This window comes from Podarcis vaucheri (assembly GCF_965113315.1).
Source record: "Podarcis vaucheri genome assembly, chromosome: 2".
Taxonomy (NCBI): Eukaryota; Metazoa; Chordata; class Lepidosauria; order Squamata; family Lacertidae; genus Podarcis; species Podarcis vaucheri.
This window is the reverse complement of record NC_138760.1, coordinates 133,345,282-133,368,148: the sequence shown is the minus strand read 5'-3', so window position 1 is coordinate 133,368,148 and position 22,867 is coordinate 133,345,282. Positions and strand designations below refer to the sequence as shown.

The 22,867-nt window shown below is 44.1% G+C and overlaps 1 protein-coding gene and 1 long non-coding RNA gene across 6 annotated transcripts in view; both read left to right on the top strand.

Moving 5' to 3' along the window:
- The window catches only part of LOC309525827 (uncharacterized protein), a 31,032-nt gene extending 27,174 nt beyond the window's left edge, over positions 1 to 3,858 (top strand). For 3 of the 5 annotated variants that reach the window (XM_082211437.1, XM_082211435.1, XM_082211434.1), the window contains one exon: positions 1,010 to 3,858. In XM_082211437.1, coding sequence (XP_082067563.1) covers positions 1,334 to 2,329 — 996 coding nt within the window. In that variant the 5' untranslated portion in view covers positions 1,010 to 1,333 and the 3' untranslated portion in view covers positions 2,330 to 3,858. Of the gene's footprint in view, positions 1 to 299; positions 791 to 1,009 lie in introns of those variants that run through there. The other 2 variants (XM_082211436.1, XM_082211438.1) reach the window with 2 other exon arrangements.
- Positions 1 to 17,010, top strand: part of LOC309525857 — a 54,297-nt gene extending 37,287 nt beyond the window's left edge. Inside the window, exon 2 of the long non-coding RNA XR_014216552.1 lies at positions 16,699 to 17,010. This is a non-coding gene — a long non-coding RNA (uncharacterized lncRNA). The remainder of the gene's footprint in view (positions 1 to 16,698) is intronic.
- Positions 17,011 to 22,867: the final 5,857 nt, after the last annotated feature.

The following is a 22,867-nucleotide window of genomic DNA, read 5'->3' as shown; positions in this document are numbered from 1 at the left end:
TGGGTGTCTCAATCTGGCCTTCCCAGCAGTCAGGCTTCAGCTGCTTTCCTTCTGCATCTCCAGCTTTCTCCATTCAAGAATGCAAGGCTGAGAGGTGGAGGTCCAACCCCAAGAACATTCTCCAACTGAGCACTCCTTCAACCGACTACAAGCACCAAGCCTTGTCACTAGACTTACATATGGGTCTCCCAAAATGGTCAGTATGGACCTCCTGAGGCCAAAGGGAATGTGCAGGTGATTAATAAAGATCTAGAGGTCGAAGGGGACAAAATGTGGCCCCAGGGGTGGAGGATTATTTTCGATAGTTTTATTGCTTTATCGTTCGGCGCCCAGCCACACTTTCCCTGCGAGCCTCTGCAGGTCGTAAAGCAATTAGCAATTAGCAAAGTTGCACAGCGGTCGCGTGTTGAAAGAGCAGTAAATCAGTGCCAAACGTTTCTTCTGTCCTAATATCTCTTTATTGGAACAAAATAGCGTATTTACAATCTCCAATAGCCATCCGTGTTAAGCTGCATCTTCTCTCTCTGCTTGCAGCGCTGTAACAGAATGCTTTCGATTTCCACTCAGTACACAGCATTCCAAGCTGCTTTCCTCACGTCCTGGCTTACCTCCCTTGTTGTCTCCTCCTCTCAGGCTCGAGGCACAGAAGGCTAACCCTTCACTACACCCAACAGATTATTGTGCAGAGGATGAAGAACTTCATGGTGAACTTAGGACCCTGATGAATATTGGCCAGGTTCATAGACATAGAGCAGCTCCCTTTCCTGTGAGAAACCACTTTATGTAAAAAGTAAACACCAAAAGTCTACCGTATTCTGAGATAATGCTGCTTCATTAACTATAATTAAGGGTTATGAAATGTTGATGATGCATTACTATTATTTTAAATTATTTCATTTGCATTTCCGAAAAATTTGGAACATATGGAGGACAGGAGAGAATGTACAAGATGTTAAAATAAGTGGAGGTTGTAATTCATGTGTGTAATATTCCTTTGTTCTCTTCCTAGAAAACAAATAGGATTTTCTCCCTACCCCACCCCATCGAAAGAAGACAATGGAGAAGGCAATCAGAATTCTGGTGGGCGATGTCCAATAGGATTAACAAAGAAACCATTTAAATGTATGGAGTGTGAAAGGAGAGAGGAGAAATAATTTGAAAGTATGGAGTGTGGGAAGAGCTTCAGTAGCAGTGGAACACCAAGAAAACATCAATGGACTCACACAGGGGAGAAACCATTTAAATGCATGGAGTGTGGAAAGAGCTTCATTGATAGAGGAACACTTCGAATCCATCATCGAATTCACACGGGGGGGGGGAACCATTTAAATGTATGGAGTGTGGAAGGAGCTACATTGACAGTGGAACACTAAGAAAACATCAACGGACTCACACGGGTGAGAAACCATTTAAATGTATGGAGTGCGGAAAGAGCTTCATTGATAGTGGCACATTAAGAAAACATCAACGGACACACATGGGGGACAAACCATTTAAATGCATGGAATGTGGAAAAAGTTTCAGTGACAATGGAAAACTTAGAATTCATCAGCGGACACACACAGGGGAGAAAACATTTAAATGCATGGAATGTGGAGAGAGCGTCTGTCACAATGGAACCCTTAGAATTCATCAACGGACTCACACGGGGGAGAAACCATTTAAATGCATGGACTGTGGTAAGAGCTTCATTAACAGTGGAACACTAAGAAAACATCAACGGACCCATACAGGGGAGAAACCATTTAAATGCATGGAGTGTGGGAAGAGCTTCACTGATAGTGGAACACTTAAAATTCATCAACGGACTCATACAGGTGAAAAACCATTTCAGTGCATGGAGTGTGGAAAGAGCTTCACTGATAGTGGAACACTTAGAATTCATCAACGGACTCATACAGGTGAAAAACCATTTCAGTGCATGGAGTGTGGAAAGAGCTTCACTGATAGTGGAACACTTAGAATTCATCAACGGACTCATACAGGTGAGAAACCATTTCAATGCATGGAGTGTGGAAAGAGCTTCAGTCGGAGTGGACTCCTTACAAACCATCATCATATTCACACGGGAGAGAAACCATTTAAATGCATGGAGTGTGGAAAGAGCTTCACTGAGAGTGGACACCTTAGAAACCATCATCTGATTCACACGGGGGAGAAACCATTTAAATGTATGGAGTGTGGAAAGAGCTTTAGTCAGAGCGGACACCTTAGATACCATCAATGGACTCACAGAACGGAGAAACCATTTCAATGCTTGGAGTGTGGAAGGAGCTTCAGTACAAGTGGAGTTTTTACAAAACATCAACAAACTCATACAGGGGAGTAACAATATAAGTCCCAGGGAAGTGGACAGAGGTTCAGTTGTAGTGGAAGTATTATAAACCATCAAAAGACTCTGAGAGGTAAGAGCTCTAAGAGTGGTAACACCTACAGGCCATGTATTAACTCAAAGAAGAGAAATGGTTTATAGAGTATAGAACCTGGTTCTCTCAAAGTTGACACTTTCTTTCACATCAATAACAAGAAATCAATCTGAATTGCATGCAGCGTATGTGAGCTTCTGTTGTTTGTAACGTGGTCTAGACGTTTATTTAAAGTATTGAAGGTAGAATTTCACAATAGTAAGCATAATATAATATTTAATGTGAATCTGTAGTGTTGCTTCTGAATGAGGGTGGACTGAGAGTGAGCTGGTTTTGGTGTTTGGTGGAGGGAGCTGGAAATGTTTGTATCTGGGAATGGAGAGTTGCTCAAAGTGGAGCTGAGACTGGTGGTGTTGCTTTGGAAGCAGAGTTAGACTAATATTATAGGAACAGCAGCATAACTGCCATTGTTATAGTTGCAATAGTGGAACCATGAAGACACAGAAAGATTGAAAGCACCTACTTATATGCCGAAGGTAATCTTGAAACCCTGATCTATTCTTTTGATTTATAGATGCATTATGTCAGATATAATGTGTATAGATATATTTGGTGGCAGGAGAAATAAAAGGGGCATTCCCTGGCAGAACCAGGAAAGGCTCTGTTCCCAGCTGCACGTCTTGCATGAGGGAAGGGGGCACAGGGAAGAAGGGGCCGTACCAGAGCATCTCAGAGCAATGTTGGGAGGGGGGCACATGGTGACGCAAGTGTGTGTAGAATGCTATCCCCAAAATGACGCAGGCGAGAAACAATATGGATGAGTATAATGTGGAAGGAGGTTCAGGTAGGTCCCAAACCCAGAGTGCTAAGGGTCAGCTTCCTCCAATTCCACCAGCTGCCCCAAGACAGGATCCCCCTCTGGGCCCTGAGGGTGGAAAGCCTCCTTGCACTTTTGCAACTGGACATGATCCGAGGGAGTCCTCCTGCCAGCAGAGCACAATGCATACTATTGATGTAATTATCTTATTGTTGCTGTTGCCATCATGGACTGGCTGGATGCAGAGAAGGGGGGAGACCCTTTTTTTTTTAATCTTCCACCATTACTGCTTCATGCTTCACTGGATTTCATGAGTTCTAAATTTAAGGGGGAGTGGCTTTTCTCTATCCTCTTTCTCCATTCTATCTGACATGTCCTTCCTTCCTCGTCTTCTCTCCAAACTGAAAGGTCCCAGATACTGAACTGTACACAGTACTCCAAATGTGTTCACACCATAGATCTCCATAAATAATTTCCATTCCTCCTTAAGGAGCAGATATGGGATTGTTATGTGTCACATGTCTGTTTTCATTCCAGCACAGTATGCTGGGAACTTCCGTTGTGTGTATAGGTTTTGCTTTTCTCTGTCTCTCTGAGAATACAAAGAGAGAGACGAAATGTTTCTTTGTCCTGATTTATGATTAATAAATCTGTAGTTGTAGTATGCTTCCACAAGCCTCACGCCTGTTCTGTGTCCGCAGTTCGCTCTGCTGATATAGTGTGCCCTGGCTTTGAAGCCTGGGTCGCTGATTTACATCGGAGCAGAGGCTGATGGGTCTTCGCAGCGGGACGGCTGGAGGGAGATGACCCACCTGGGACTAGCCAGCTGGCCTTGCGACCCTCTGCATGCCAACAAGATCTGCACTACAACCATTAGGAGAGTGGCAGGTGTATTTTCAATCAGTTCCCTAAACATTCCCAGCGTGAGATTTGCAGTTTCCCGAGCCAGTGCACACAGGGTCAACAATTTCCCAGAGTTACCTAACATGACCCCAAGGTCTCACTCCTGGTCCCTCACCTCCACCTCATCAGCCCAACGTGCATCTGTTTAATCTTGTTGACCATGAACTAGAACCCTGCCAGAACCAATGGATGGTGCCAGCTTGGTTCTATGACAAAGGAACATGTAAAATGTCAAACATTAAGAACTTCCCTGAAGGCCTTCAGAGGTCTTCCAAAAGTTACTTTCTCTCTTTGACATCTGATGATGATGATGATAATAATAATAATAAATTATTATGGGGGCGTGTGTTCCACAGGGAGGGCGCCACTACCAAGAAGGCCCTCTGCCTGGTTCCCTGTAATTATGAGGGAACTGCCAGAAGACCCTCGGAAGTGGACCTCAGTGTCCGGGCTAAATGATGGGGGGATTTTCTTTTCCTTGTGTTAGATGGATGTTGAAACAAGGTGTGATTGACTAGGCCATGTCTGGATCACAGATTTCTATCCAGGAGCCACAACTGCTTTGCATTCACAAACGCTATGTGAAATATCACTAGTAAATAGAATAATTTAAACAAGGAAACCAACAACAGTATTAAAATTGCAGGGAGAGAGAGAAAATCTGGATTTGAAATGACCAAACCACAAGATGAAAAGTCTCCATAGTAAATGAGGGAAGGGGGAGGCATTGGGGGGGGGGCTTTTGAAGCCTCCCTGCTGGCAAGGGAATTCCAGAGCAAGGGCGCCTCTGTCTGTCTGGAGTCCCTCACTGCCTCATCTCCAGCAGGAAGGGAGGATTTCCAGACTGGGACCCTTCACTGTTAGGGGGAGGTGCTGGGGCCTGGGCAGCTGGATGGATGGACATCAGCCTGCAGAAATGCTCCCCCCTTCCTTTCACAGGACTGTTGTGCTGTTGCATGTGAGTGACAAGGCAACACTCAAGAACAGTTCCCACCAACCAACATTACATCATTCCTCCACTGCCCACAAGAGGGCGATCTTTCCTCTACACATGGTAGAATCCTAGAATTGCAGAGTTGGAAGGGACCACGAGGGTCATCTAGTCCAGCCCCCTGCAATGCAGGAATATTTTGCCCAAAGTGGGGCTCAAACCCCCGACCCATAGATTCAGAGTCTCATGCTCTACCAACCGAACTCTAAAGCAGAGCCCAGAATAATTAGGGTTGCCATATTTCAAAAAGTAAAAACCAGGACAAGCCCAAAATTGTAGAGCTTTTTTTTTAAACAAGGCCCAAATAAACGCCAAAAAAGCCCATGATTTTTTGATTCACTTGTCTTAAATTCAGGACAAAGTGCCATCTTTTGGAAATTCCGCCTTTGAAATCTTTTGCTAGTCTTTCTTTTGAATGGGGTGGGGGGGTTTCAATCTGGCCAGTCCCCACGCAAAAGAATAAATGGAAACGTATCAAAAGGGGCAGCATTTGGAAACCACCTGGTTGCAAACCACTCTGGGTCCTTTGGCCTCCTGCTAGCAGAACTGCCAGAACTGGGAGCAGAGTAGGACTTACTCCTGAGTAAGCAGGCTCTGGATGGAAGATTGTGTATCAATAAGGCTTTTGGCCTTGAATTTATACCTACAGCTAAAAGGAAAAAAGAGACGAGGTTCTTTATGCAGGCCCCAAACTAGACCCCAAGCAGCTATTTAAGGGCAGTGAGGGAAGAATTACAGTCCTGGTGGAAGAATTATACACAGCAGAGACTTCTGGTCGGCGCCAGCGCTAATGGCGGTCCTCTTTCCGAGCTCCGGAGGAGGACGGCTCTGCGAGTTCGGGTCTGACCCGCTACGGCAAGTGGGGGACCCCTAAAATCACAGGCGCGGACGCCTGTGAACAAGGAGATTCGGTGGGCACCCAAAGCGCCCCCCCTTTACCGCAGAAAGAGCCTTTTTAAAGGCTCCGGAACGACAACGGGGGAGCGCGGTGCTGAGAATCGTCACCCAGCCCGCAGGGTGAAGCCGCGTCGCCATTAGTGGAGAGCGCCGATTCCTTCCTGTAAAATTTGGACTGAAAAAACCCGTGAGTAAGATTGAACCTCTATCCGATACAAAAGTACTTGAAATTAGGCTGAAAACGGGGAAGGCGAAAATTAAGGAAGTCTCCCTCCCCCTGACTGCATGATAACTAAAGCAACGAAAGTTAATAAGCTGCATCCGCATGGGACACTGTTTTTAACTGCTTAAATCTGACATCTGGACTTTGGATATCCCCCCTAGCTTGCAGGGCAGAGGGGAGGAAAAAGGGACTTTATGAGCTGCATGACCAATTTAAAGAAAAAGGAAATCTTCTGCAGCCCCCAACCTGAAACGGACTGCCTATAAGATAACAGGACACTGAACTGATTTTAAATTCCTGTGAAAGTTACATAGTGGAAGTTCTGCCTGTTACAAAGTTTTTGGACTTTGCTGTTACAATATATTAGAGAAGGCTGAGACTGTATCTACTGGAAAAGTGTTGCAATACACATTTAGAAGTCTCCTGATATACTTGTTTTTAAACATTCTTTGTCTTCGTACGTGGACATTTTGATTTGCTCCCTCTAGAGGGTAAATTAAAAGTTGCTACAGCCTGGGACGGTGGAATTTTCCTCCAGCAGACGGCTCCCGTGGGAAACGACCTTGGGATATGAGTGGCCCAGCAGATGAGATAAGTACGAGAGCCAAGACAAGACAACTTCAACAACAGCAACAGCAACAAAAGAAAAGAGGCTCGATCTCAGGTATAACCCCTACAGTAACAACAGGACAAGAAAAAGGGACAGCCGCCTCCATGGATGCAGTGTCGCAAGCTCTGCTTAAGATAAACCAATCTTTGGAGAACTTAACAAAGCAGACTGCAGAAAATACCAAGAAATTGACAGAAAACTCACAGAAACTGACAGAACTAACAACAAGATTGGATTTGAATACAGAATCTATTAACAGGCTTACGCAAGAAAATTCCGCAACACGCAAAATTGCAGAAGAAGCTAGAACTATTGCTGGAGATACTCAAGAAAAATTAGAACCGATCGCCAAAAAGGTGCACGACCACGACGTAACCCTGGCATTGTGGGAACTACAAAGAAAAGAAAGGAATTTGAAACTACGATCAATTCCAGAGAATGAAGGAGACAATCTTATGGACTTTTTAACACAAGAGTTTGCTGATTGCTGGGAAGATTTAGAGGAGGACGAATTTAAGATTACAACAGCATTCAGACTGGGCAAAAGACAGAACAGAAAGGCACCGAGGGACTGTTTGATCACCCTGAGATCGAAGGAGGAAAGAGATAAAATTTTAAGGCTACATTTTGAAAAGGCCCTACAAATTGGAAACTCACCGATACAGATCTTTAAAGATATTCCTAAACATATTTTGGACTTGAGAGCTTTCTACAAGGATTTGGTTTATCTGCTGAAGAAGAACATCATCCTCTTCAGGTGGGAATTCCCACAGGGACTGTCTTTTGACTATAAGGGAAAGAAGGTGAAAATAAAGACGATACAGGACAAAGAGAGGTTCTTGGAAAGAAATCGAGAGGATTTACAGAAGGGAACTGTGGACCCAATTGCAGAACAGAAGAGAGCACTAGACATTCTGAACCTATCATTTGGACAGAACCTGCCACCACCAACAGAGGAAGAACAACAACTGGGAGCTGTTGGAGGAATATCAGAAAAATAACAAGATGACCCTGCAATTCCTTAGCTGGAATTGTAATGGGCTGAACATGCCTTTGAAGAGACGGCAAGTCTTTCATATTTTGAACAGAGAACAACTGGATCTGATATGTTTACAAGAAACCCACATAACTAGAGCTCACAGGAGACTACTTATAAACAAAAGACTGGGACAAGAATTCATTTCGTCAGACAAAGTGAAAAAAAGAGGAGTCGTGATCTATGTAAAAGAGAAGTGGGCCCCAAAAATGATGTTTAAAGATGAACAAGGAAGATATTTGGCAGTGGAGATACAAGTACAAGGAGAAAAATTTTTGATAGTGGGGATCTATGCACCAAATGAAGGCAAGGCAGAATTCTTCAAGAAACTTCATGAAACTTTGATGGACTATTTGGATTATAATATGATAATTATGGGAGATATGAATGGTGTGGTCTCTACAAATATGGATAAGACACAAAGACTGACAGTTACCAAGGAAGGGAGACTTCCGAAGACTTTTTTTGAAATGACGGAAAACATGGACTTAATAGACATTTGGAGAACAAGGAACCCTCTGGAGAGAGAGGGAACCTTCTTCTCCCAAGCAAAGATGACCTGGACCAGAATTGATCAAATTTGGGTTACTAGTGGAATGGCTCCGAAGATTAAGAGGGTAGAAATCTGCCCAAAAACCTGCTCCGACCATAATGCCGTGAAGATGGAAATGAAACCTACATTAACTGGTCAGTTTAGATGGAGGATGAATGACACCCTGTTTCAAGATAAGGAGATCCACATGAAGGCCCAAAAAACTCTAAAGGACTACTTTGAAATAAATCTAAAGGGCGATGTGGAAAAAAGAGTGATCTGGGACGCAAGTAAAGCAGTGATGCGAGGATTTTTGATTCAACAAAATTCAATAAGGAAGAGAAAACAGAATGAGAAAAAGGAAAAGATCCTGGAAAAGATAAAGGAAGGAGAGAAAAAATTAAGATCAAAACCAAAGTCCCAGGAGATATTGAGAGAGATTAAGTTATATCAAACACAATATATAGAATTGATGAACCAAGAGATAGAATGGAAGATTAAGTTATATCAAACACAATATATAGAATTGATGAACCAAGAGATAGAATGGAAGATAAAGCAAATGAAACAAAAGACATTTGAATCGGCAGATAAATGTGGTAAACTTTTGGCATGGCAATTAAAGAAAAGGCAGAAACTAAATACAGTTACAAGCCTAGAAGTGGACGGAAAGAATATATCCAAACCCAATGAGATTAGAAATTGCTTTTTGAGCTATTTTAAAAAACTTTATTCCCAAGGACCACAAAATGAAGAGGATATAGATAAATTCCTTAATAAATATGGATTACAAAAAATCTCTCATCAAAGCAAGGTGGATTTAAACCAGAGAATAACAGAACAAGAGATAGAGGGTGCCATTCAGGACATGCAACTGGGCAAATCTCCAGGGCCTGACGGACTGACTTCCAGATACTACAAATCTTTGAAGGAATGGTTGATACAACCGTTAAAGGAAGTTTGTAATGAGATCTTAGAGGGGAAAAAGGCACCTGAATCGTGGAAAGAAGCGTATATATCACTCATACCAAAGACAGAGACTGAAAAGACTCAACTGAAGAACTACCGCCCAATATCATTACTTAATGTGGATTACAAAATTTTTGCAGACATTTTAGCAAAAAGATTTAAAAAAGTGCTGATGGAGAAGATTCATAAGGACCAAGCAGGCTTTCTCCCAAAGAGACACCTATCAGACAATGTTAGGAATATAATAGACATTTTGGAAAAGTTAGAGGTGAACATAAACACTAAAGCAGTTTTGATATTTGTGGACGCGGAGAAAGCCTTTGACAATATTTCTTGGAGTTTTATGAAAAAGAATCTTCATGGGATGGGGGTAGGGCAAGGATTTGAGAATGGTATGGGTGCAATATATTCTGAACAAAAAGCTAAGTTGATTGTAAATAATGTAATAACTGAGGAACTCAAGATAGAAAAAGGAACACGACAAGGGTGCCCAATTTCCCCATTGCTTTTCATTTCGGTTCTGGAGGTGTTGCTGAACATGATTGGAGAGGACCAGCAGGTTAAAGGGGTACAGGTCGGAGTTAAACATTACAAATTAAGAGCATTCGCAGATGATCTTGTATTGACTTTGCAAGAGCCAAACACTAGTACGAAAAGGGTGCTAGAAATAATTCAACAATTTGGACAGGTAGCTGGATTTAAGTTGAATAAACAAAAAACTAAAGTCTTAGGGAAAAACTTAACAGATATGGAGAAGGAGAAGTTTCAAGAAGAGACAGGTCTGACGGTGGTTAAGAAGGTGATATATCTAGGGGTGTATTTGACATCTAAAAACCTGAATTTGTATAAGGATAACTATGAAAAATGTTGGTCAGAAATTAAAAAAGACTTAGAAATATGGTCAAACTTGAAATTGTCAATGTTAGGCCGAATTGCAGTTATTAAGATGAATGTATTGCCTAGAATGTTATTTTTGTTTCAAACCTTGCAGATTATTGACAAGATGGACTGTTTCAAGAGGTGGCAGAAAGATATTACGAAATCTGTCTGGCAGGGCAAAAAGCCCAGAATAAAATTTAAAATACTCACAGATGCAAAAGAAAGAGGGGGATTTGCCCTGCCGGACTTAAAACTGTATTATGAAGCAGCAGCGTTTTGCTGGCTGAAAGAGTGGATGCTCCTCGAGAATACAGATATCTTGGATTTGTTGTTGTTGTTTAGTCGTTTAGTCGTGTCCGACTCTTCGTGACCCCATGGACCAGAGCACGCCAGGCACTTCTGTCCTCCACTGCCTCCCGCAGTTTGATCAAACTCATGCTAGTAGCTTCAAGAACACCATCCAACCATCTCATTCTCTGTCGTCCCCTTCTCCTTGTGCCCTCCATCTTTCCCAACATCAGGGTCTTTTCCAGGGAGTCCTCTCTTCTCATGAGGTGGCCAAAGTATTGGAGCCTCAACTTCACGATCTGTCCTTCCAGTGAGCACTCAGGGCTGATTTCCTTCAGAATGGAGAGGTTTGATCTTCTTGCAGTCCATGGGACTCTCAAGAGTCTCCTCCAGCACCATAATTCAAAAGCATCAATTCTTCGGCGATCAGCCTTCTTTATGGTCCAGCTCTCACTTCCATACATCACTACTGGGAAAACCATGGCTTTTACTATACGGACCTTTGTTGGCAAGGTGATGTCTCTGCTTTTTAAGATGTTGTCTAGGTTTGCCATCACCTTTCTCCCAAGGAGCAGGCGTCTTTTAATTTCGTGACTGCTGTCACCATCTGCACTGATCATGGAGCCCAAGAAAGTAAAATCTCTCACTGCCTCCATTTCTTCCCCATCTATTTGCCAGGAGGTGATGGGCCCAGTGGCCATGATCTTCGTTTTTTTGATGTTGAGCTTCAGACCATATTTTGCGCTCTCCTCTTTCACCCTCATTAAAAGGTTCTTTAATTCCTCTTCACTTTCTGCCATCAAGGTTGTGTCATCTGCATATCTGAGGTTGTTGATATTTCTTCCGGCAATCTTAATTCCGGCTTGGGATTCATCCAGCCCAGCCTTTCGCATGATGAATTCTGCATATAAGTTAAATAAGCAGGGAGACAATATACAGCCTTGCCGTACTCCTTTCCCAATTTGGAACCAATCAGTTGTTCCATATCCAGTTCTAACTGTAGCTTCTTGTCCCACATAGAGATTTCGCAGGAGACAGATGAGGTGATCAGGCACTCCCATTTCTTTAAGAACTTGCCATAGTGGATTTAGAAGGTTTCAATAACACATTTGGTTGGCATGCATATTTATGGTATGACAAAATCAAAGCGCATACGGCCTTTAAAAGCCACATTGTCAGAAAAGTGTTGTTTAATGTTTGGATAAGATATAGAGATTTGTTGGAAAACAAAACCCCTAGATGGGTATCACCCTTGGAGGCTAAGGCATTGAAGAAACTCAATATGGAGGCCGGATGGCCAAAGTATTGGGAGATTTTGGAACAGGACGGAGACAAACTGAAACTACAGAGCCATGAAAAACTGAAACCTATAGTACGAGACTGGCTCCATTATTATCAAATAATGGAGGTTTATAAACAAGACAGGAAAATTGGCTTCCAGGTGGAAAAATCAAAACTAGAGACAGAACTGTTAGAACCCAATACTAAGAATTTGTCAAGAATGTATAATTTGCTGTTGAAATGGAATACACAAGATGAAACAGTTAAATCAGTTATGATTAAGTGGGCACAGGACATTGGTCATAATATTATGTTTGCTGACTGGGAAAGGTTGTGGAACACCGGTATTAAATTTACGGCATGTAATGCCTTAAAGGAAAATGTTATGAAAATGATCTATAGGTGGTACATGACCCCAGTCAAGCTAGCAAAAATTTACCATTTGCCTGATAACAAATGTTGGAAATGCAAGGAAACTGAAGGTACTTTTTATCATCTTTGGTGGACATGCCCGAAGATTAAGGCTTTCTGGGAAATGATATATAATGAAATGAAAAAGGTATTTAAATATACTTTCCTTAAGAAACCAGAGGCCTTTCTCTTGGGCATTGTCGGCCAATTGGTGTTAAAAGGGGATAGAACTTTTTTTATGTATGCTACAACAGCAGCAAGAATACTCATCGCAAAGTATTGGAAGACACAAGATCTACCCACCTTGGAAGAGTGGCAGATGAAAGTGATGGACTATATGACATTGGCTGAGATGACAGGCAGAATCCGTGATCAGGGAAAGGAGACTGCGGAAGAAGACTGGAAGAAATTTAAAATTTATCTCAAGGACTATTACAAACTTGATGAATGTTAGAATGTCGAGGTTTTCAGAAAGAAAGGGTTGCAGTGATGTAAGATTAGATTAAAGAAAGGATTAAGATGAATTAGGTTGGGGGGAAAAACATCTATAAGTTGCTATAAAACTATGGACATGGGGATGCAGAAAGGGGCGGTATGGGGGAGTCTGAGAAAAGAAGTTTAAGAAAAGATATTATGAAATTATGCTTGTTTGTTTGTCTTTTTATATGTTTGTTATAAAAAACTTTTGTAAAACCAATAAAAAATTTATTAAAAAAAAAAGAATTATACACAGCAAATGGGAAGAAATCAGACTTTTACATACTGTATGGGAAGCGGGCGGTGGTGAGGGGCTTTTTATACAGCCTTCTTTCCAGAGAAGCTCCAAAAGCAAGATATCTGAGCAGAAATCAGGGCGAATGAGAAGAAATCCCCTCATAGAGCAGGGATCCCGGGGGGAATCTGCCTCCTCCTCCTCGGCGCCTGAAACTGAGGCGAGGCTGAGATCCCGAAGGGCGGGAAGTTGGGAAAAGGCGGGAAAAGCCGTTGAGGGGAAGAAGAAGCAGCGGGGGGGGAGGGGCGCCTCCTCTCTCGCCCCTCAGAGACACGACGGGGACCCTCTTGGGAGGGGAGCAGAAAGGGGTCTCTCTCTCCCCCCCCCCCTCACAACCCCCTTGCAGCGGGGGGAGGGGCGCCTCCTCTCTCGCCCCTCAGAGACACGACGGGGACCCTCTTGGGAGGGGAGCAGAAAGGGGTCTCTCTCTCTCCCCCCCCTCACAACCCCATTGCAGCGGGGGGAGGGGCTCCTCCTCTCTCGCCCCTCAGAGACACGACGGGGACCCTCTTGGGAGGGGGGCAGAAAGGGGTCTCTCTCTCCCCCCCCCTCACAACCCCATTGCACTCCTCTCATGGCGGAAGGGGACCCCACCCTCTTCTCCCTGCCTGGCGAGGGGGCAGCCGGGCCAAGGGGGTCTCTGGGCGCAGGAGAGCCTGGGGGGAGGGAGGAGGGGGGAGAGGAAGCGCCCCTTCTCTCTCAGGCAGCCCCATGTCTCTTCCCCCCCCCCCCAGGCTGGGTCCATCTCTGGGCTTCACAGAGGACCCCCCCCCCTGGGCTGGGGGGGGAGGAGGGACCCCCCTGGGCTTCCCTGGGTCCGCCCCTCCCCCACTCTCCTGACCCACAGGGGGAGGGGCAGCCCTTCCCTCCTTCTCACTCAGCCTCTCCCCTCCCAGCCTCCCTCTTTGCAGATTGACAACCACCTCCTTCTCTCCCCGCAAACCCAGGTCACCCCCAGATATGATGCCCCCCCCGCAGCCATCTCGACCCCGGCTGTGGGGAGGAGGAAGGAGGGGGGCCAGGCCCCCATGGAGCCCCCGAGGCAGCGCCGTCCCGTCCTCTTCCCATCCCAACACAGGAAGGGGCTGCTCTATAGACGTAGCTCTAGGGGCAAGCGCATCCCAAAAGGAACCGGAACTGTCGCTGCTGAATGCGCCGGAAGTTTCCAGGAAAGGGGAGGAGGGGCGTCGCTGAAGAGTTCCCCCCCCCCGTCGCCGCCGCCCTTTCTATTGTAGACAAGGAAAGCGGACTAATCTGGAGCCAGGGAGGCGGAGGACCAAGTGGTAAAGAGGGAGAGAAGGGGGGGAATAGAAGGGGGGATAAGGGGGGAGGACAAAGAGACCCCCCCAAGGAAAGCGCCCTCCCTGGGGTCGCCCGTCGACAGGGGCCCCGATCCAGGCCCCGACCCAGGGGGGAAGGGGGGGGGACCCAACACCTGCAAGATCTCCTGGGCAGCAGCAGCAGCACCGCCAGACTCCCCTTTCTCTTCCCTGGGGGGCCGAGAGATGCTCAGCTGCCCTGCCCCCCCCCCGAGGCCTTGGCGGGAAGGGGAATGAGGACCCCAAGCAGGGCTGGGGGTGGGACTGAGGCCCCCCATTCTCCCTGGGGTCGTGGGGCGCCTGGCTGGGTCCCCAAGAGACCAGCTGAGCTTGTTCTGGGGATGAGCTTTCGTGTGCATGCACACTTCTTCAGATTGGACAGTTTTCTGCCTGAAATTTGGGAAACACTTTCTCTTTCCTCTCAATAATATCTCTTCCAAACTGTGAGCCTCTCCCTTCATCTTGTCCAAACAAGATGATTTGATGGTATTGAAACCAATCCGCCACCACACCTCCCACCTCATCCTGTTTATTCAGTTTTATTTCTTCTTCCGAAAAGTCCAAAAGATCTCTGTAAGTTGCCCATTGCTTCTTCCGTATTGCATTTTTTAAAAAAGCTGTTGCTTTTGTGGGTTGGAGCCAAAGAGGTGTTTTTCTTTCCAGCATATTATTATATTTATCCCATACTGTAAAAAGGATTTTCTGAATAACCTGATTCATAGAGCTCTTGTGTGTTTTAGTTTTATCCTGCCATAAATAAGCGTGCCAACCAAACATAGTCTTACGACCTTTGTTATAAGGAAAACCTGCTCCTTTCCCCTTATGGGGTATCCAAGAGCCCATATAGTCCTTAAGTGGGTTCCATATAGGTAGGAGAAAATAACAGAGGCCAAGCAGAGAATATGGAGAAGCAAAGCGGCTAGTAAGCCTGATCTTTATTGCAACAGTGTCCCCCCCCCCCTCACCACAACCAGGAGGGAGGTGTGCAAGGCCTTATATAGTCTTTTGAAATTGCCCACCCAAGACCACCCCCCCAATATCATACAGAAGGAGACTGTCTACAGCAGGAATAGATCACAGGAGGCGGTCTACAGCAGAAAACCTGTCCCCAAGGATACCTGTTAATGGTCACTAGCTGCATTACCTGGGCAGCCTGGGCATTCTTTTGTGATGGTAAATACTTTAGTTCCTGAATCCAGGTCACAGGCTCACCCTGTTCATCCCTCCTTAAGGCAGTATTTGTAAGCACAAAGACAATGGGAAGGCTTCCATTTGCCTTCTTTACTGCAGAGGAATATTTGAATACATTTCTGAGCACAATTCAAAGTGTTGGTGCTCCCTTGGACAAAACAAAGACACCAACCAGTTATAACTTGGAGCAAAACAGCAGCCTGCCTGTAGGCTTGGCCTTTATTGAACTGTTGCAACAGGGTGTTCCCCTCATTTGCAAGAGAGAGGAAAGACAAAGAAAAATGGTGTGCAAAGTCTTATAAAGACTTTTGAAATTGCCACCCTCTAGGTCAAGCCCACCCCCAGAAACATCACACCTTCATCACAGAAAGGAGGGGTTGAGGAAGGAGTTGTGGTGGTAACCTGAGTGTCCTGTCACCTGGCAGGTTCCTCCTTTCCCCCTGCCCATGAGTCACTTCCAGGAGACAAAGGGGAGTTTGCAGTTTCCTGCCCCCAGAGGGAAGATCTGATCATTGTCCTTTGTTGGTGCTGAATCCACTCCCATATGCAAGTTCTTTGTGATCTTGATGGTCTTCTGTCTGGGATCATCAGGGTTGACATAGCAACTGGGCAGGGCTCCTGTGGATGTGCTGGGATGGTGAAGGGATTATGGCTGACCAGAACCAAGCCACCCCCCTTTGATAGTCCTTGTCATATGGAGTAAAATAAAAATGGAACACTGCAAATCCGATGTATGGTTGATTTTTCTATGAATTTATAACAGAAGTGTGGCGTGTGTAGTGTGTGAGTGTGAATGTGTGTGAAGTTTGTACAAACTGAATGATTGGGGGGGGGGTTCCTGCTACAGTGCTGACCTTTCAAGCCCTAAACGGCCTCAGTCCTGTATACCTGAAGGAGCGTCTCCACATCCATCGTTCAACCTGGACACTGAGATCCAGCGCCGAGGGCCTTCTGGCGGTTCCCTCATTGCGAGAAGTGAGGTTACAGGGAACCAGACAGAGCGCCTTCTGGGTAGTTGCGCTTGCCCTATGGAACGCCCTCCCATCAGATGTCAAGGAAATAAGCAGCTATCTTATTTTTAAAAGACATCTGAAGGCAGCTCTGTTTAGGGAAGTTGTTAATATTTAATGCTTTACTGTTTTTGACACTCAATTGGTGTGGACCTCAGTGATGATATTTTCTTTTCCTTGTGTTAGATGCATGTTGAAACAAGGTGTGATTGACATGGGCATGTCTGGATCACAGATTTCTGCCCAACACCACTCCTCTTCCTGGACATACCTGTGATGTATTGATGACACTATGATAAATGTGTTGTGGGAACTATTAAAAATTCACGTAATCTTTGTCCTGGACCTTTTCTTTTTTTGCTCTCCTTAGAGATTGAGACCTTTGTTGCACAAATAAATGATCAGCCCTTCTGGCCACTGATTTGCTTCCTCATTGCTTGCCTGCCGTCTCGCGTTTTCTGATCAATCCAGCATCCGCAGGGCTAGACTCCAGCAAAGTTGGAAAGCACTTTAAGGTAGGGCACCCCAAGAATTGTTATTTTCACCTGGAAGGAGTTGGGGAGCTGTCAAAACCAAACCCCAGTTTTCCCCATGTGGCAAGACCACCTGGAATAATTTTACCCTTATGATTTCTATATAATCATATATATCCATATGTATCCATATATCCATGTATCTAACTGGTTTTTAATAGCTAAGGCTTCAAGGCTTCAGCAGAACTAAAATGCTTAGATTTTAGAAATCCAAAGCTGACCTCTGTCCCATTTCTCCCCCAGTGTCTTGCTAACATTTGAAGGAAATAATAAATCTGATGTGCTGGCACTTTCCTCCCTTGGAGACAGCTCCTCAGCGGCTGAGTCGGGGGAACTGGAAAAAATAGTTAACTGCAATGTTCTAGCCAGTAGCGGGGGCGGGGGGTTGTCCATGCTTTCAAAATAAGTTTCTTTTCGGCTTCCGGGGGCGGCGCGAAACGGCAATGGCGGTCCTCTTCAGTCTCTGAAGAGGGGCTCCGCAGAAAAGGATCGTACGCTACGGCACAGCGACGATCCATTAAGAAAAACCACGAGTAGAGTGAGCTCGTGGCCGTGGGACTCGGCGGGCACCTGGAGCGACCCCCGAAACGAAGAAGGGACCCCGTAAGGGGCTCCGGAAGCATGGAGGGGAAGCGGTGCTGTGAGTTCATCGCTCTTTCTGCGGGAGTGAAGCCGCGCGGCTGCTGCTGATGAGCGCTGACCTTTCTTCCTTTGAATTGGATTACAAACCATCTACTCGTGAGTAAGGATTACTCTCTTTTGGATTACAAATTCGGGAATTTGGCTGAAAGCGGGGGACGAAAAAAGGAAGTCCGTCTTTCCGCACTGCTTAAAGATCAAAGGCAAAGAAACTGACAGCTGGAAGCAATTTAAAGGGACATAAAAATTGGAAATATCGTGCGCTAATGAAATTGGCAACCGAAAGGGTAAAGGCAAGTTTTTCTTCTTTTTTCATGGCATTGATTTAAACTGGGAATCCTCTCCTCCTTGTTGGATTACAAAAATTTAAAGTGCCAAGTATCGGGCTGGCAGGGGGAAAGAGAACTGTTGCTGCGGGAACTGTATCTAAAGTGGAAATTGATACATTTTGGGTGCTTATTGAGGATACATTTAAAGAACTGTAGCAGACACCTTTTGGAGAGACTTTGTGGCAACCTGCGAACGCTCTGTAAGTTTTAAAGAGAAAAAGGACTGTTGTTAAACTTCTGTTGTTAAACTTCTTGGGACTGCAGGGACTTTAATGGCGGACAAATTTCTTTCTTTCCTTTCTGAATTGCAATAATACTCCCTCTAGTGGAGTTTTGGATTTACAAGTGCCTGGGAACAAATTTTATTTTGACTCTCTGCGGTTTTCTTTGGTATATTGAGGGACTGTCTTTCCCATGGGAAGATTGATAGTTTGACCTTGAGCCATAGACAGGTGTGGAATGAGTGGCCAACCGAAAACAAGGGCTGCAAAAGCGAAAGCAGGGAAAGGACAACTTGTGCAAACAACTTTGACAACTCAAACACGCAGATCATCCGTTCCAGCTGTATTAGAGGAAGCTGGACAGACTACAACAGAGGATATGGCTGCAGGAGGATCTGAGTCTACCATACTAAAAGAGATGTTAGATCAATTCGCAATTTTAAACAAGAAGGTGGATGATCAGACGGCAAAAATTGATTTAGCCACATCCTCCATTACAAAACTTACTGAACAAGTGACACAACATTCACAAGCAATTGGAAATCTTAAAGATATAGCATCTGAGAATCGGAAATTGGCCGAAGCCGCCAATTTGAAAGCTGACCAAGCAAATCAAAAAATTGAGGAAATAAAAGGGGAAGTAAGGCCACTTCATAGACACATCAGTGACCAGCAAGCCTACCTGTCTATGGTCGAATTGAGAAATCGGGAAAATAATTTGAGACTCTGTCTTATCCCAGAACTTGAGAAAGAAGATCTGATTGGTTACTTGACAGTGGAGTTCTCTAAGTTCTGGGGTATAAAAGTTGATCAGGACTTTAAAATAATAACTGCATTTAGATTGGGAAGAGTAACAAGGAAGGACAGACCCAGGGACTGTTTGATCATTTTGAGATCTAAACAGGAGAGAGACAAAATATTGGACCTTCACTTTAAGAAATCACTTGAGTTCCAAGATAAGAGAGTGGAAATTTATAAGGATATACCAAAACAACTTTTGGATCTCAGAGCTGTATACACGGATCTAGCAAGATTACTGCGAGGCAACGGGATACCTTACAGGTGGGAGTTCCCTCAAGGTTTATCTTTTACCTATAAAGGAAAGAAAATTAAAATTAAAACAAAAGAAGATAGCCAGAAGTTCCTGCACGACCACGGAGAGGACCTACAGAAAGGGATAGCGGCTCTTTGGCCACAACCACTGCCTGGAGTAGAACCATTACCTTCTGCCTCAGGTACGGAAGAAAAAGAGGACACCCCATTATAGAGTAACAACAGATCGACCCAGGATGTCTCTGCAGCTATATAGTTGGAACATTAATGGCGCAAATTCCCCGGAGAAAAGGAGAAGGATCTTTCATATTTTGAAAAAAGAACATTTGGATATAATTTGTCTGCAGGAAACACACGTGACAAGACTCCAAAGGAAAGTGTTGATTAACAAAAGATTGGGCCAAGAATTTATTTCATCAGATAGAGTCAAGAAAAGAGGCGTGGTGATCTATGCAAAGGAGAATCTGTCACCGAAAATTTTGTTTAAAGATGAACACGGATGAATTTTGGCAATTGAAACACAAATTCAAGGAGAAAAAGTTTTGATATTAGGAATTTATACACCAAATGAGGGGAAATCGGAATTTTACAAGAAACTGCATGAGACATTGCTGGACTATCTGGACTATACTAACATCATTATGATGGGAGATATGAATGGGGTGGTCTCTACCCTAATGGACAAGTCCCAGAACCAAAATTTGACTAAGGACGGCAGATTACCTAAAACCTTTTTTGAATTGACTGACAATATGGATTTGATTGACACTTGGAGGACAAGGAACCCCCTAGGTAAGGAGGGAACATTCTTCTCTGAGGCCCACCTGTCATGGACAAGAATCGACCAGATTTGGGTAACTAGAGGGCTGGCACCTAAGATTGTAAGAGTGGAAATCTGCCCAAAGACTTGCTCCGACCATAACGCTCTGAAAATGGAATTAAGACTTACTCCAGCTGGTTCCTTCAGATGGAGAATGAATGACAACCTGCTAAGAGATCAATAGATTGTAAAGAAGGGCCAAAAAGCTTTAAAGGACTATTTCGAAATTAACTTGAACACCTCGGTGGAAAAGAGAATAATCTGGGACGCAAGCAAAGCGGTAATGAGAGGGTTTCTGATACAACAGAACACGATTAAGAAAAAACTCTGGAATGGAAAAAAGGATAAGATATTAGAGAAGATAAAAGATGGAGAGAAAAAATTGAGATTAGACCCAAAATCAAAAGAGACTTTGAGAGAAATTAAATTTTATCAATCACAATATACGAAATTGATAAACCAAGAAGTGGAATGGAAAATTAAACAAATGAAACAAAGATCTTTTGAATCAGCAAATAAATGTGGAAAACTGCTAGCATGGCAGTTGAAGAAAAGACAAAAATTGAACTATGTAACCAATCTAGAGGTTGAAGGGAAAAACATTCAGAAACCAGGTGAAATTAGAAAGTGTTTCCAGAAATATTTTAAAAAACTGTATACGCAAGGGCCCGAGGAAGGGTTCGAGATGGACCAATTTTTGAAAGCCAACGGCCTACCAGAACTTTCTCAGGAAAAGAGATCAATCTTGAATCATAGAATAACACAACAGGAAATTGAGGTTGCCATTCAGAATATGCAGCTGGGCAAGTCTCCAGGCCCTGATGGACTTACCTCCAAGTATTATAAGACATTAAAAGACTATTTGACATTACCACTAATGGAGGTTTGTAACCAGATTATGGACGGTGGGAGAGCACCAGAAACGTGGAAAGAAGCTTTCATTACATTGATACCCAAAGTGGAAACTGAAAAGACTCAGCTAAAGAACTACCGTCCCATCTCACTCCTTAATGTGGATTACAAAATATTTGCAGACATTTTGGCAAATAGATTTAAAAAGGTTCTGAATGAAGTAATTCATAAGGACCAGGCAGGCTTTCTCCCGGGTAGACATTTGTCTGACAATACCAGGAACATCATTGATATTTTGGAATTCTTGCAAACTAATATTAACACCAAAGCAGTGTTAATCTTTATTGATGTGGAGAAGGCCTTTGACAATATTTCCTGGAAGTTTATGAAGAAGAACTTGGAAGGGATGGGAGTGGGACGGGGGTTTGAAAATGGTTTAGAGGCAATCTATTCAGAACAGAAAGCTAAGTTGATAGTAAACAATGTGGTGACAGAAGAGTTTCAAATTGAAAAAGGAACACGGCAAGGGTGCCCTCTCTCCCCCTTATTATTTATTTCTGTCCTGGAGGTGCTCTTGAATATGATCAGGAAGGACCGGCAGGTACAAGGAGTACAGGTCGGAGAGAAACAATATAAACTGAAAGCTTTTGCAGATGACTTGGTTTTGACTTTGCAGGAGCCAGAGTCTAGTACAAAAAGAGTTTTAGAACTGATTCAGGAATTTGGTCGGGTGGCGGGCTTTGAGTTGAATAAACAAAAAACTAAGGTACTGGGAAAAAACTTGACACCTTCAGAAACAGATGGGTTTCAGAGGGAAACGGAGTTAAACGTGGTCAAAAAAGTGAAATACCTGGGGGTTAACTTGTCTTCCAAAAATTTGAATTTATTCAAAGACAACTATGAAAAATGTTGGTCTGAAGTTAAAAAAGATCTAGAAATTTGGTCAAGACTGAAACTTTCCTTGTTGGGCCGAATAGCAGCTATAAAAATGAATGTTTTGCCAGAGATGTTGTTCTTGTTTCAAACCTTACAGATCGTGGATAGAGTGGAATGTTTTGGAAAGTGGCAGAAGGATATCTCAAAGTTTGTTTGGCAGGGCAAAAAGCCCCGAATAAAGTTTAAAATACTAACTGACGCAAAAGAAAGAGGGGGGTTTGCCCTGCCAGACTTAAGGTTATATTATGAAGCTGCAGCCTTCTGCTGGATGAAAGATTGGTTGTTGCTAAAGAACACTGACGTCCTAGATCTGGAAGGGTTTAACAATTCCCTAGGATGGCATGCGTATTTGTGGTACGACAAGGTAAAGACACATAAAATGTTTAAAAACCATATTGTCAGAAAAGCAATATTTATAGTCTGGATAAAATATAAGGATTTGTTAGAAAATAAGACCCCGAGGTGGTTATCACCAGTGGAGGCCAAGGCTCGGAAAAGACCCAATATGGAGGTCGGCTGGCCGACATATGGGGAAATAATAGAAAAAATTGGAGATAATTGGAGGTTACAGAGTTATGAAAGACTAAAGGATAAGGTGCAAGATTGGTTTCATTATGCCCAAATTCAGGAGGTGTTTAAGATGGATAAAAAAAAAACAGGCTTCCAGGTGGAAAAATCGAAACTAGAGACAGAATTGTTAGAACCAAAGACTAAGTTATTATCAAGAATGACTTCTGGGGTTGGCAGGATCTGGAAATGGCGGATCCCCTCCGAGCTCCGGAGGGAATCGGCTCAGCGGAGGATGGGTCTTTGCCGTGCCGGCGACACGGGGACCCTTAAAAACCGCAGGCGCGGAAGCCTGCGGACTGAAGACTCGGTGGGTGCCTTAAACGCCCCCCGATTCACGAAGAGCCTTTTTAAAGGCTGCGGAGGGGATACGGGGGGCGGCGCGGCGCTGAGAGTCGATCGCTACCTCCGCCGAGTGAAGC